This window comes from Engystomops pustulosus, chromosome 2 (genome assembly GCF_040894005.1).
Source record: "Engystomops pustulosus chromosome 2, aEngPut4.maternal, whole genome shotgun sequence".
Lineage (NCBI taxonomy): Eukaryota > Metazoa > Chordata > Amphibia > Anura > Leptodactylidae > Engystomops > Engystomops pustulosus.
Genome location: NC_092412.1, coordinates 53,360,671 through 53,376,797, shown reverse-complemented (window position 1 = coordinate 53,376,797; position 16,127 = coordinate 53,360,671). Strand labels below are relative to the sequence as shown.

At 41.8% G+C, this 16,127-nt stretch overlaps 1 protein-coding gene across 2 annotated transcripts; it reads left to right on the top strand.

Annotated features, from left to right (window-relative positions):
* The first annotated feature begins 111 nt into the window (after positions 1-111).
* LOC140117692 (pleckstrin homology domain-containing family A member 3-like) lies at positions 112-14,722 on the top strand. Of its 2 annotated transcripts, none has more exons than XM_072134649.1 (8): positions 112-307; positions 3,110-3,226; positions 4,305-4,460; positions 6,293-6,429; positions 11,655-11,825; positions 12,496-12,539; positions 12,726-12,875; positions 14,491-14,722. In XM_072134649.1, the coding sequence occupies exons 1-7, from the start codon at positions 253-255 to the stop codon at positions 12,847-12,849; spliced, it is 804 nt and encodes a 267-aa protein (XP_071990750.1). In that variant the 5' UTR covers positions 112-252; the 3' UTR covers positions 12,850-12,875; positions 14,491-14,722. The 2 variants fall into 2 exon arrangements, with proteins under 2 accessions (XP_071990750.1, XP_071990751.1); XM_072134650.1 differs by having other exon boundaries at positions 12,726-12,884.
* Positions 14,723-16,127: the final 1,405 nt, after the last annotated feature.

Sequence of the window (16,127 nt, the reverse complement as noted above, 5' to 3'; positions counted from 1 at the left end):
CTTGACACTGTGCCCCACAGCTCATTCTTTACAGCGGCATCTGGTGGCAATAAGCCACGCCCACTAGTCCACGCGGCGCTGTCTTTGTGCACTGATTGGTTGGGACCTCTTGCTTGTCTACACACCATCTTTCTACCCAGCAGCTAAGAGAATCGGTTCTCTGTTGGAACTAGCCACACCCCCTTATCTCCATTGGTTGTCCTGAGACAACTGGCTTAGGGGACGGGACCGCCCACTGTAGGAGGCGTGGCAATGAGGCAGCTGGACATGGAGGGTTCGCTACTGAAATGGACCAACTACTTATCTGGTACGTACGGTACCGGGGCCACAACCTGGGGAGGGAAGAGTTAATTGTGGGGCTTCAGATACAGGTGGGCAGCCTGGGACTTGTAGTCCTACACTGATAAATCAATGCAGTGTCTTCACATGTTCCCTAGACTTATGTATGGTAATATCATAGCCGCAATACCACTAGCTCACTGTCAATTCACACATGGCGGATTCTGAAGGCATGTTTTTTTTTGCCATTTTCCCCCCCCCCCCCAATCTCTGCCCTTGCCCCACCCCCAAATCCTTGTGTTCTTTGTAGAGTATGACATAGCCCCTCCACCTAAATTCAATATAAGGAAGGCCTAGGACAGTGGTGGCTAACCTATGGCACGGGTGCCAGAGGTGGCACTCAGAGCAATTTCTGTGGGCACCCAGGCCTTCACCCCAACACAGAGTTTGCCAGCGAAGCTTTCTCCTGTGATCCAATACAGCTCAGAAAGTGCCATGCTCTGTGCTTTTTTTAAAGCGACATCCTTGGCTGCCAGGACTACAGGAGGAGCGGGAAGGTGTGGATAGAGATGGATTGTCATTGGAGCTCCTGCTCTGGGTCCCCTGATTCTCTCTTCAGGGGACCCTGGAAGGAAGCTACAATCCAAATTTCTCCATCTTTCTATTGTATTGGTGAATTCAGGAGACCAATACGATTAAAACCTGTGCCACAGAAAGAAGCAACAAGTTACTGCTTAAATTGTCATGTTGGCACTTTGCGACATATACATGGGTTTTGGTTGTAGCTTGGGCACTCTGTCTCCAAAAGGTTCGCCATCACTGGCCTAGGACATATACTGTACAGCTGTAGACGCGCTGCCCTGTATATGTCATGTTGGGTACATGGACTGCGGATGTTAGATCTATGGTTTTGTTACAACCTTCTACTATAATGTGTCATTTATTCATATCTTTGCTTATTCAGAGCTTATGTATGGACGACCCTTATTCTGTATTGTACATTAATTCTGGGAAAGATGCCTGTCCCTGATGAGACTGCTCAGCCCCTACTTGTAAAATACTGTGTACAATCATCTCCTCCTGCTCTATAACATTCTGCCTGCAGATAGGACACTATACCATCTGCTAATCTTATCCTGCTCTATAACAAACTTGTTGCAGATAGGACACTATATGCAATCTGCTCAGTTCCTTCTGCTATGTAATGTCTTATAGCACACTGTACAATCTGCTCAGCTTTTCCTGCTCTATCAGGGTGCCTTCCCATGTCACGTTTTTCTTGCGTTTTTAAACGCATTCAAAACGCAAGTAGGAGGGGGTTTGACCAAAACGCATATGTGTTTGCAATGAAACTCATGCTGTGTACTGTGGAAGATATGTTATATGTATATTATGCTGTACAATGTGCAGGACAACTTGTATATAATGGTGCATATCCTCCATTCTTAAGTGTGTCAGGTGGGATGCTGGACCCATACTAGCTGCAATGGTTGCTACCGCTGTAATTATGCCCCTTGCTGCAGAATCTACACTGTGTACAATCTGCTCAGTTACTACTGCTCTACAACATGCTACTAAAATTATGCTCCATACCTTCTGCTCTATGACATTCCTTTGGAAAGGACTCTGTATACCAGTGATGTCGAACCTTTTGGAGTGCCCAAGCTACAACCAAAACCCACTTATATGACGCAAAGTGCCAACATGACAATTTACGTAGTAACTTATTGATCCCTGCTGTATCACAGGTTTTATGATGGAGAAATTTGGATTGTAGCTTCCCTCCAGGGTCCCCTGAAGAGGCAGAATCAGGGGACACAGAGCAGGAGCTCTAATGACAATCCATCTCTATCCACACCTTTTTGCTCCTCCTGTAGTCCTGGCAGCCAAATAGTACTGAGCATGACACGTCTTGGGCTGTATTGGACCACAGGAGCCTTGAGTCCTGGCTGGCAAACTCTGTGTTGGGGTGAAGGCCTAGGTGCCCACAGCAAGGGCTCCGAGTGGCACCACTGGCACCTGTGCCATAGGTTTGCCACCACTGCTATATACAATCTGCTCAGCTCCTTCTGCTCTATAACATCCTGCCTGCAGATTGTGCATAGTGTCGACATGCTAGTTATATATTCAGCCACTGTATATGTAGATATTTTTGTTTTCTCATGTTGAGATGTGGAGAATCTTCAAGAACTTAATTCTGGTAAATTACATTCATTTCTATAACTATCTCATGACTGGTATTTTTGTCACAATAATCGTCATTTTGGTTCTCATGTGTATTTATGGGGAAGTTCAGTAACTTTCCCGTAAAGTAAACACGGCTTCTTATCAGTCTGTGCACATGGTGCTTTATGTGTTTTACAACCCCAGGAGTAGATATGATACATTTGTATCAGTCAGAGAAAGTACTACAAAAGCTTTTTGTTTTTGACACTTTTTTTCTACTGACTTGTTTGTTTGAAAGTTTTGCTTTCTGTGTAATTAGTCGCTTCTAAATTTCATAGACGCCTGGAGATGTTGGGAGATCCTGACATGAGGTGTTCCAAGAATTCCAGGCTCTCCAGTCTTATCTCATGGTTTAGTCTTTCAGCTGTCTCGTATGTCTTTGTATAACAGCGGGTGATGTTTGATGACAAATCTGCACAAGTGTTGTAGGATGTAGGTGCTGGATGGATGGGTGCTATGCTTTTATGTAGCTGCCATAGGCTAGTACGCCTACATGACAACAGCTAGTACTCGGGCCCTGGGCTATAAGTCTTGTGTAGGTAGAAATGACTATCTTTATCTTCTATTGAGCTATTTTGTAATGTTTTCTTGTAAATCCGAACAGGCTGGCAGCCACGTTACTTTGTGCTGGACAGAGGCATCTTGTCCTACTATGACTCCCAAGACGACATTGATAAAGGTAGCAAGGGAAGCATTAAGATGGCTGTGTGTGAAATCCGAGGTAAAGTGCTCTTGTATTTTTATTATTTTTTTATACTGATTCATCTATTCTATGATTTTGTGACTAGTTACACTTTAGAAGGTACTTTAACAATTTACAATAGATTGGCTATGCTTGTTCTCTGTATAGTGGCTAGACTGAGTCACTACAGCTTAGGTTGGATGCACACTACCTTTTGTGTCATATGTTGTAAGGACACGGATATATTGTATATCCTCCATTCTTTACTGTTAGCTTGGATGACGGGGCCCCCTGACACTGTGGGCCCCATAGCGGCTGCTATGGATGCTTCCACTGTAGTTACGCCCCTGTCGCACTGTATACCTATATGTCACCCATGGACCCCCCTTCCCCCTCAATTCAGCTACGGCCGATGAACGGCACGTTCCCCCAGTGATGTCATTGTCCTAATATGGACAGTGACATCACCGGATCCTGCCTAGCGCATTATGTCCTCGACAGAGCTGTGAGGGGAGATGCACTACGCTGCATCCGCTCCCTAGAGCCGTCCGTTGCCTCCGCTGAGCTAATACATCACTCAGGCGGCGGCTGCAGGATGAAAAGCTGTAGCTTACTACGTCTTTCCATCCTGCTGTGGTGCTATTCCACACCAGGCTGGACTTGACGTAGACATTGTCCTCTGGTGCATCCCTGCCCCCGATGGATTTATCAGGAGGCTGGAGCCTCTTGATAGATCCAGTGTGAGGCGGAGGCACCATCACAAGCTGGCGCACCGTGCGTCAGCATATGATAAATATACCCCTTTGTTTTTACTGTTCTTTTTAACTTAGGGACCAGTAGTGTGAATTAGGGCCAAAACGCACAAATATGCTCAGCCTGTGAAACTCGCACTGCATGGAGGATGGATTTAGTGGATTTAGTATTGTGCTATGGACGTGGCTCCAAGCATCATACTTATATATGATTGAAAGAGTCCCTACATCCCAGTGGAACAATAGCAACAAACTGCATGGCCTTATTGCTTTCTGTAGATCATCCTGTAAATTACCTATTTCGTTGTAGGAAATATTTGTTTTCTGATCTGTATTCTATGGTCATGTGTCTTCTCTGCTTGCAGTGCATCAGGCTGACAGCTGCCGAATGGATCTGTATATACCAAAGGAGCAGTGTTTTTACCTGCGTGCAGACAATGCAGCCGACAGGCAGAGATGGTTGGTAGCCCTAGGTTCAGCAAAAGCATGCTTGGGAGACAGCGCAACTCAAAAATCCAAAGGTATGTATCTTTTCTTAGATTTTAGGTTTGGTGAGGTGGGAAGAGAAATCTGTAGATTGTCTCATAGCAAGCAAAACATAGACCCCCTACTGTAGAGTAATGCTTGACGGTTCTTGCACCTCATCAGCACAGAGCCAGGCTATGAGATGTGTATTAATTCACACTAGCAAAACTGGAATTTGATTATTCATTATTTATAAGGAGAAACTCCACCCAAAATTAATATTGCTTATTATACTGTCACTGAAAACAGTTACATCTAGGGCATCCAGTCATTGGCCTAGAGCAGATTTCTGGTCTTGCTGGTTCAGTATCCAACAAAACTGGTTCAGCCTGGTGGTGTGTGTATAAAATGTCCAAGATGGTTTTTCTCATCAGGTAAAGCAATGGCATATCACTGCCTCTAGTTTAAAGCCACTTTGAGGGGTTTTCGGGGTACTTTAACTTCCGTTGACCTATATATAAATATATGACCTGTGGAACATAAGTAGCTGGTCCGCAGCGGTGCTGCACCATCACCAGTTAAGTACTCATGACCTAACCTATATATAGATTATATGTTAGAAATTAAAAACGCCCTTTAAGTTAAAGGTATTTTTTAATTGCTCCATTTTTGATAGACTTCATTGTGTAAAAGGTCTGCACAGTTCTCTCGCATGACTCAGCTTAATAGGACATCTTTCCTGCCACCTTCTGTAAGGCTAGTTTCAAATATCATGTTATTTTCTTCATTGTAAGGATACATTGGGAGTATTTCCTACGTAGCCTTACGACTACAAGGTATCCCACTGTAAGCTTATAGAATTGGATATGTCCTCCGTTTCAGCCCTTCCCTTGAAAGCGGGAGGAGAGTGACCATCGGCAGTAGCCAGTGATTTGCTGCTGTGATGTTGCGATGTTGTGATGTTGCCTCCTGTGTGACGGAGCTGTCCTTATATGGACAATTACATCACGGGTGAAACTCCTGTAGCGTACACTCAGCGGATCCGGGGATAGATGCAGTACATTTGCATCCGTCCCCCCATAGACTATATAGACTCCAATGAACATATACTGGTCCTTCCAGCAGGAAGGAAAAAAACAGAGACTGTTTCCTTGCTGGATGTTACATATACTGATAAGAAGGCAAAAAGAATGCCCCTATTTGATAGTACATGCACTTCTTAAGTTTAAATTTGTATGAAAGTCAGACAAAAAAAAAATTTCTGCCCCAGTAACAACCAGAGTTTAAAATTTTTTTGCTGTAATGGGACCATGGATTATCAATAAAGTTTCATTACAGATACTTTATAGCTGAGTATTGCAGTCTGGGACTGTAGTAAAGCATCCAGAGAGCTTCACCAGAGGTCACTGTGGGTAGAGGGGTCCGTCTTTAACTAGAGGTCGTCTGTAAGTCGAGTGTCCTTAAGTAAGGGACTGCCTGTATAAGTCAATTGATGAGAACCTTCATGGTGTACACGCTAAATCAGTGAAGGGCGTGGCGGCAATAGTAATGCTGCACAATTCACTATATTACATGGTAGTAAGGACCTGATAACAGTTAGGTGGGGTCTAATCTGGACGGACCTTATAACTAATAGATGTGACATGTAAGCAGCACTTCTTCAAACATATGATCGGGCGCCTGGCTGTCAATATCAGGATGGCAGGGGTCGTCCTAAGGATAGGTTATTACAAATTATCAAACTGAAAAATAAAGAAATAACTGGCATTTTACAGTAGGTTTGTGTGCCATAGATTTTGAGGAAAATACTTTTTGATCTTGACCATTCATCTTTTTGATAGTAGCCGTAGTTTGCCATAGTCTTCGCTCTTATGTTTGTGTTCCCTAGATGTCCTGCCAGATAATGAAAGTCTTAGTCGGAAACTGTCAGAGCTACGCCTCTTCTGTGATCTACTTATGGGACAAGTGGCAGAAGTTAAAGAAGCGGTGACAACGGATGAGGCAGGATCTGCACCCAATAAGGAGGTAAAAGCTACTGACTGACTTATTTTTGGCATATCTGTAGCAGTATCCAGAGTTGGATGTGGATGACCAGTGCTACATTTTTAAAAAAATGTTTTGAGCCCACAGCCCCTCTGGCTTATTCGTATAATTCGTAAAACTTTTTTCTCATAAAAACAAGGGCATAAGAAGAGCCGATTCTGCCACAGTGGGCACACACCATCAGTGTGCTTGGTTTACAATCCTTGGTTCTGGTGGTAGATGTCCTATAAAGGTATTTTCCAGGAATCCTGGGAAAACCACCTGGGTAGCCAAAAGAAACCAGGGGGTTTCAGTGCTGTGGTGGTCATCTGTTCCCTGGTCTCAGCAGCCACGGTGCCTTAGAATGACTGAACTCAATGGGGCCTCTGAATGACCACAATGCGTCCAATGATCCCCAACACCCGGCTGTGACACTGGGACTGATAACCCGACACTTTGGTACCAAAGTGCACTTTGGTACCAATATGTGAAGCCTTTTAGCCTACTATTCCAGAACCAAAAAGTAATAATATGGGGCTTTGCAACTTTTTCGGCTTGCTTTTTATAAACCCTCCCGATTTATCATTCAGCGTCAGACACATTGATAATAAATCTGGTACAGTTTGTGACCATATGTCTAACTTTGCACAAACTTTAAGACTCTTTTGATAAATTTGCCCCTAGGTGTTTTCTGGACCACCCCTTTACGATGAATGGACGTTTTACTGATCTGTGCAAAAAAAAAAAAGATAATTTTTTATGACCATTTAACATTAGGATTTGCATCCGCAGATAACTGACCTTTCCCCATTTTGATTATGGAGAGAGGAATATGCATGGAACGCTTGCATGGCATAACAAATGATCAGTGACCATTAATGGAAGGGAGGCAGCTCCTGTTTTTGTTATTTATCTGTCTTGGATCATCTTTATTCACGTCCAAGTGCTTCCTTGTGAGTGATCAATGATGTATGTGTTGGTGTCATAACCCCTGCCAAAAATGAGATTGGAGCAGTTTGTTTGCCAGAACAATTTCTGAATACAAAGGACTTCAAGCTAATTTCATTTTAATTGAAAACTATGTATGGGCCGCATTGTTGTGTGGAAATCACTGATTTCCTTATCTCATAGAAGCTAATGGAGCCTGACCAGGCACTGGATCCTCCATCGGGTGCAGACTATTGTGTGGAGAATATTTGCTCGGGACCACGGTGCAGATTATTTCTGCTCGTTCTTTGTTGTCTCAGCACTGGGTTGCACAGGTTCTTGTGATCTTTGTTTTACATGTCATTTTGATCTAGCAGTTCCTTATTGAACTTTACTGCGACCAAACCGGTTTCACTGTGTCACTGGTTTCACTACATTGTATTGAATGTAACTTAATCACCCAAAATAACTTGTGCGTACATGACAATTTTTTATTAACCATTTAATGGATGGGACATTTGTGAGGAGGTATTGGAGCAACCTATAATCTTTGGTACATACAGTCATTAGGGTGGGGGGGGATTTATCACACGCTAGTGCATGGTGCCCCTTCCTCCACACCAGATTTATCTAGAGACGCCGGCCTCCTGATATATCCAACAAACAATTCTACGCAAGGTCCTGCCTGGCATAGAATTGCACTATAACCTGGGTAGGTAGTGGAGTAAGGGGGAAAAATAATCACAATTCCTGGCGCTGGGGCTGTAAATTGTGATTATTTCAAGGCTGTACAGATCTTGGTAAATCTTCCCCATTTAGAAATGTACTGGTGCAGTTACAAACGTTTTTGGTCTTCAAAATCGAATTTTAATTTCAGACTACTTACTCCAGTCTTTTGGGTTTTTTTTTTTTTTTTTAAGTGCAACGTTATTTAAATCTTCATATACTCTTATTATAGATGGACCATAGATACAGTTGTCTGGAGATCTTCATTAGAAGGGTGTTCCCATTTCAGCAAGTAATTGATATTGTTTGAATAATGCAAAGTTATACAAATTTCCTATGTACTTTCTGTTTCAATTCCTCATGGTGTTTCTAGATCTCTGCTTGCTAGAGCACCAGTAGCCCCACACTCTCCGGGACTTATCTGGGCAGCCCCGGTGTTTGTAAACTATATTCTCGTAAGGTAAAGTCAGAATAACTAATTTGTTCCACTGAGAGACAGTAGGAGAGCGATCAGCCATCGAGCGTATAGCAATAGCCTTACGAGCCAAAAACAGTGCTTGCTTCAGAAAAATAGTTTCACAATGGGGCCAGTCATCTTCCCGGGTAATACCTAATGGGCATAGGGCCGGTGAAGCAAGAACTGGTTTATTCAGTATATCTAGTGACATCTAGAGTTTGGCAATCTATGCATACAGAACAACCTGATTGGAGTTCTATAGCATTGATGGATGATAAACAACTGAATTAATTTATTATTGGCTTGTGGTGATACTGAGGTGCAAGCCTCCTGGGCCAACCCCCAGTCTTCATCCGATAATGAAGGAATATGAGCCTCCCATTGGGCTCTGACTGAAGAGGGGGCCCTCCAACTGCTTAGAAAGGAGGTAAGTATAGATAACGGACACCAGACCTCTAGGACCCCAAGAGCACAGAACTAAAATCTTTAAAAATGTTTTAAAGCCTGTCACGAAGTTTAAGGCCCCACAAGCTGCTGCCAACCTGTGACAGGATCACTATGAAGAAGAAAAAGAACTTTGAACGTTGCCTACCAATGACAGACATGTGACTGATCAGTAAAGCAAGGAAGGGTCATCCTACCATAACTCTTCTTTGCCCCAGGACTCCTTTCTGTTCGTTTGAAGAGCGTTCAAAGATCTGTTCTGCGGAAACATACATGTTCCAGAGTAAAGAAGGACATCATTGCGATAATCCACCTAGATGGTGGCGGTTCTGGGCCTAAATCCTACTGGCAGGTTCCCTGAAAAATTAATTATAACAGTGTGATAGACATTTACATTTCAAGGGTTTGCTTGGGGTAATTTTTTTTATTTACATATTTTTTTTAATATTGACCTTGGGTGGTATAAAAAAAATCTAAATAAAATTAAACTACATTCTTATCACTTTTTTGATACTTTTAGTGTGTATGGGGGAAGAAAATGTCCATAGACATATACTGGCAGACAATATTTGGTCCTCCTCTTACATTCAGGAGGTAGGGCCTGAATTGGACAATATCACATCTGCGGTGCTGATTTTGACATCGCTGCTGAGCTACTGTATACCAACAGAGGGCAGTGGTGACCGTGGTTTTAGTTTTTGTTTTTTTGGGGGGGTACAATACCCAAGGCCACTATTTAAAAAAACTATTTAGTGAAAATTCAGGACACACCCTTTAAAGCTATTAATGCTGTATACTAGAAACGTGTAAATGTAAGGTATAGATAGCATTGTGGTAAGTGTAATGCAGTTATCTGTAACCAAGCAACTAGGGACTGCATTTGCTTTATTATTCTAACAATCAAATGCTACTCATACGTTACACTTGTTATGGAAGACTTTTTTTCTTTTCTTCTGCATGAGTTGCTGATTTGTCACACCTTTTACGCGGACAATGGAAACAAAATTTCCTATTTCTTTAGACTTTAAAGGGAACCTGTCACCAGGAGACCCATTTTTAGCACTTCCCCAGTCCCCGCTGAGCATAGTACATAGACTGCCAAAGTGTGTTTGTATAAAAAATTGGTTTTACAGAAAAAAAAGATATGTTATATTGTACCTTTCATTAGCATCTGCTGTGTGACTAGGCAGTTGCCTTTTGGGAGGGGCTGGAAAGGAGCAGTTCCCCCCACCCTTGGGAAACATGTGACCTTTTCAAATATATGAATAACTCCCCACACTCGGGATTGGCTGTAGAGGAGCAGGGGGCATCGCTAAGCCAAGTGATGGGTGTTTTCATATATTTGAAAAGGTCACATGGAGAAGCTGTTCCCCAAGGGTGGGGGGGGACTGCTCCTTTCCAGCTCCTCCCAATTGGCAACTGCCTAGTCACACAGCAGATGCTAATGAAAGGTACAATATAACATGTCTTTTTTTCTGTAAAACCTATTTTTTATACAAAAACACTTTGGCAGTGTATGTACTATGCTCTGTGGGGAATGGGGGAGTGCTAAAAATGGGTCTCCTGGTGACAGGTTACCTTTAAGAGTCTCCCAGGGATAGAAATTGATTGCATATACTTAAGATGCACAGATAAGGGTCAATTGAGCACCCCTTTAAAAGGAAACCTATGGAACAGGAGAAATGGGGGGATTTGACTATTTAAATAGCAACCTACACTAAGTTGGATAAAGCCAGATGTATATTTGTAAAGTCTGCTTTGTAGGCATGAAAAGAATATGGAATCATCCCCTGCATATACATGGTTATGCATTGTTAAAGGGAGCCTGTCGCCTACTTTTACACCATTAAATTACTAGCCTCCTCAGGTATGGTATGAAATGCCCTTTTTAGAAAACCAGAAAAAATCCCTCCAAAGTCATGTGAAATGAGCAGAAAACTGTCATGTTTTGCTATAGATCACGGGTGTCTAACACAAGGCCCGCAGCCTAAATATGTCCCATGGCCTTGTGTTATCCAGCCCTTCTCTAATGTCCCTACCGCTATGCTTCATTTGTTGGGGGCCCAGCATAGAGACAAGGTCTGTTATTCACGTTTCCTCACTCCCACGAAGCAGAGCCCCCCCCCCCCCCCCCACTGTACATCCAGCTCTGAAGCCGACACACATCATCACATCACGTGTTCCCAGTGGGGAGCACTGAAGCAAGACCACGCTGCTGGCTCAGCTTCATGGGAGTGAGGAAAGGTGAGTAAAAATTTTTTTCACATTGGAACAGGGGAGGGACAAGGGCTACTGGGGGCACTGTTGCTTCTGGGTGAGCAGCATAAGCTACAGAACCACAGATTTGGGCACGTATATAAAAAGGAAATAATTGGATCTTTATCTGCAGGTTGCATTCCCAACTATGTCTTTACCTGTCTGTATCTAATCTAATACCAGAAACGTTGTAGCTGCTATAGAACCCAAGGTATACATGTATAAACTGATGCCCCCTACTAAAACCATGTCCATTTTCTGCTCATTTTCACATGACTTTAAGCAGAACAGTTGAGATCTCACATAAGAGACAATTCTAGAAAGGAAATCCAACCTAGGGCTCTGGTAGTGGGGTAAATGTAGTTGACAGGTTCCCTTTAAGCAAGATTTCTTAATGTTTTTTTATTTCTTCTTTCAGAAACTTAATACAGCGTGCACCAACCTAGAGGGAACTTGCTCCTACATCTGTTCTACTTTGGATGACTGTATAAAGTATGTCAACACTTACCTGCATCTGCATAAACAAGACCCTCCTCTGCCAATCTTACCAGGAGATGTGGTTGGCACCAAACTTCCCCAAAGCCGGAAGGTACTGCTATAAGTTGTATTGTAGAAGTGTGATCTCTCATCCCAAGTGACAATTTATAGTTTCATGTGTCTTCTGTTTACCTAGTATACAAGGCATCTTCCCAATGGATTACTGCATACAGTTGGTAAAGGGGTCTTCAAGCCACAACACGTTTCCCCCACCGACGGGATGAGAGAGAACTTGCTCATTCGTGAGCGTAAAAGGGAAAATAATCGCAATGCCTTGCGGTTCGTAAGGCATTGTGATTAATTCACGGCTTGTATGCCAGATAACTGGGGTACAAGCCCTGACAAATCTCCCCCACTATCTATGGCACTGACGGGAGTAGCTGCGTTTTGTGCTTGGTTATCTCCATCAGTCATCAAGATGAATAGAGCAACAGGCACAAGTACCCCCACCCATCAGCAAGTGATCATTTATCCTGTGGATAGTGAAAAACTTGTTGTGACTGGACAACCCCTTTAAAGTCTGTGAATGTGTGTTCTGCCTCTCCTGGCTAGCGACAGCATACATCCATGAAAAAACGAAATGTAAATTGGGCTGCCTCAGGCTGTCCGTTTCTGTATGGTAGCGCTATCTTTTCTAAGTTTATAGTTCAGCAGCTTGTCTTTTTCTGTAATCTTCGTTTAAATTTTTGATGATAATATGTGTTTTTTAATGGTTTGTTTAGGTAAAACGTTCCCTCAGTCAGCCTGTTGAGTCTACACCACCAAGGTGAGCAGGATAGCAAAGTAAGGTAGATTTACAGTACTCTTTCATATCACATCCACTATTGTATGTGGACCCATTATTTCTACGCTTATTAGAAATGGAAATGTAACTTGACATTCACGGTCTTTAGTGATTATAACCTATAGACAGAAATAGTTGATGTAAATGTTTTTGTTTTTTATTTTGCAGGACTTCTAATTCACCAAAACAGGGCGGGGGAGTAACTGTGATAAAGAATCTGGAACAAATGGCAATGAGGTCACATACTCAAGAGCGACAGTATTTGCCATCCAGTAATGGGACATCAGGATAATAAGTCCTACTACCATCCTGGACAAGGTACAGCAAGTGAGCCAATTTCACTCCTATCATGGAGACAGACTAGACTGCCGCCATAGGGTCAATGTAGAGAGAAGACTAAGACCAGGCTTAATGCAGCCTGAATTTAATGTGTTGCGGTTAGTCCACTTTAGGCTGTCCTCAACTTTTCTCTTTTTTAAATTATTATCCACATTGATTACAGATGAGCGACTCGCTCAAGATTCAGATAATAATTCTTTACCACATCTAGTCCTCTAAAACACAGGTTGTTTTTTTTTAATTATTTAAATGATATTAAATGATATACTGTACAGGCAGTCCCCGGGTTACATACAAGATAGGGTCTGGAGGTTTGTTCTTAAGTTGAATTTGTATGTAAGTCGAAACTCTATATTTTATAATGGAAGTTCTAGACTATTTTTTTTCTTTTGCCCCAGTGACAATTGGAGTTTCAAAATTTTTGGTGTAATTGGACCAAGAATGATCAATAAAGCTTCATTACAGACATCTTACAGCTGATCATTGCAGTCTGGGACTATAGTAAAGCATCCAGAGAGCTTCACCAGAGGTCACAGTGGGCAGAGGGGTCCGTCTGTAACTATGGGTTGTCTGTAAGTCGGGTGTCCTTAAGTAGGGGACCGCCTGTATTTAATTATATAAAAAATTATATAAAAAAGATACAATTTAGTTTTGTTCATTTGCTTTCACTGAAATGATAATAACAGAAGTTCATCCAAGAGAAGACAATAACTGAAACCATAAATAGTCTATTTAAATCTATGACTAAAAATGCAACTCCCCTTAGGTGAGTCCAATGATCTTAATGGAGTGTGTGCAACTAGTACTTTGGCCAATTAGTACCGCCAAAAGTCCTCTATATACATATACAGCTCTTTACTTATTTTTAGGGGCAGAAAAAGCCCTTTGTATGTATCTGATGACATTAAATAACAGCATGCCTCTATGGAGGATAAGGAAGAGTAGAAAACCATGGAGGCTGCTGTGATTTCATGTGATCAGATACATTCATGGGGTAGATGTTAATATTACCGGGTAAAGGACCTTAGATGACATCACTCTGGTCTCGTGACATGAAGTGCTGAGTGGTAGGGGGCATTTTTAGCTAAAAGAAGGGTGGGCTCTATGGGAATGTGGTGACCGGTTCCCTTTAAAGTATATTAAACTATATACAATGTTTGTCCAAAGCTAATCCAAAAATATTCAGATTCAATTTAATGCCTGAAAAAAATTTTCACATCATTAATAAGACATTAATAAGAAGGAAAAAATAGATCTGCACTAATTGTTCCTATGGAAACCTGTAGGAGTTTTATTCTAGCTTGTGATCTTCTACAAGTCAAGAATTTTTTTTTACTAGGAGTTGCCATAGTTGGCATTGATATTCTTAAAAATGTTTTTTGGATAAAAAGAATTAAAAGGGAAAACAAACAAACAACAAAACAAAAATTCTACTCTTCAAGAAGAGACCAATGGAGAATCAATTGGGTGAAGGTAGAGGGTATACACAGTACAGTTTCAATGATTCTAGCTAATGATTTGCAAAGTGATGGTGGATCTCTGGAGAACTAAATGTGTTCTTTTTTGTTTTTTCTTTTCCCTTTGTGTTTTACAGGAATAATGGGACCAAATTCTAAAATCTACCCCATACGTGAGAGATACTAAGATGATCTTGAGCTATGATGCTTTTTTTTTCTTACAGCAGACTTGCGTCCTCGTTCCAGAATGTTTATAGATGTGTGTACAGTCATTTTATAGTACAGTACTAAGGGTTTGTGCAATGCGAGTAATGATAAAACTGTATAATATGTGAAATGTGAATATAAAATAAAATCTACTTTTATATATTTCTAGAGATATCCTAAGTGTGAGCACTGCATTCCATATACAGTAGTCAGTAATGAACCCACTGGTTATTTTCATTGGCCCATAGCTAAAGGGAACCTGTTAACTAAAACTGGCCTAATAAACCTCTACGGATACAAATTAACTCCTTACCGACGTGTGACATAATGCAGCAAACACCCACTGGTAACACCTGCAGGTGTTAACCCTTCGAACACCACCGGCAAAGCTGAGCAGGCGCCGCCAGGTTGGCTTGGATCGTCGCTCCCCATGACATTAGGGAGTGGGGATCTGTAGCTATGAGAGTCTTGGGTCACAAAAAGACTTGCACGCTGAAAATATGAAAAAGTTATTTGCGCCAGTACATGGCAAAATGAAGAATTTTGAAGGAGGTTTTAATTTTTGTAAATGTATGAAAACATTATCAATAGTTAAATTTGCTAGCTTTTTTTTTTCACCAATTTCACTGTCTTTGGAATTTTTTTTTTACCGCTTTGCAGTACATGGCATGAAATATTAAATATTGTCACTATGAAGCGCAATTTGTAAAGCAGATCAAGCCATCACACAGCTCTTTGCATGGAAAAATAAAAAAGTTAAAGATTTTTGAAGGTGGGGAGTGAGAACTGACAAAAAAAGGGCCTGGTCATTAAGGTGTAACGCCTTACAGAAAAATTTCTTGTATAAAGTCATTGGGGCAAAGTTTATTTTCTGGTCCCCACACCGGGCCATTAAATAAACATGATCTGGAAGGTGCTAAACTGTTTCAATAGAAATTGATAGTAGTTTATTAGGGCAATTTCTGATTACAGGTTTTCCAGGACTTCTGCTGAAACAGGGTTTTCTGGGGTCTGCAAACATGATAAGGATATACCTACCATTAAGCATCACTCCTGGTCCCAGCAGCACTTAACATTCTGTGTTGTGAATCAAGTTCTAGACAATCGGTGGCTTAGGTGGGTCACCATCACAAACACTCAAGTTGGTCACACCATCAGCATCCAGGAAATCAACTTAATCTGCAAGATTGTTGTATAAAGTTGGACAGCTCTGCGCTGAAGTCAAGCTCTCCCCTTTCAAATTGTACATGCCAGGTAAATAAACAGCTTCATTAGATTGTTGTGAAAGTGGATAGTGAAAGTTGTTTGCACATATAATAATAATCTTTATTTAACTCCATCATATTCCATAGCGCTTTACGAATCATAGGGGACATATACATGCAGACCTATGAAACAATAGGAGTGAGGGCCCTGCTCACAAGAGCTTACAGTATGAGATTTGCCCACATTTATTAAAGCCTCTTCACCAGTTTTATGTCGCGGCTGCACTATACCCGACGCAACCAAAAATTCTGTGCTCAAAGGTGCGCTCTGGTACACAGTCGGACTGTGCGCCACATTTATC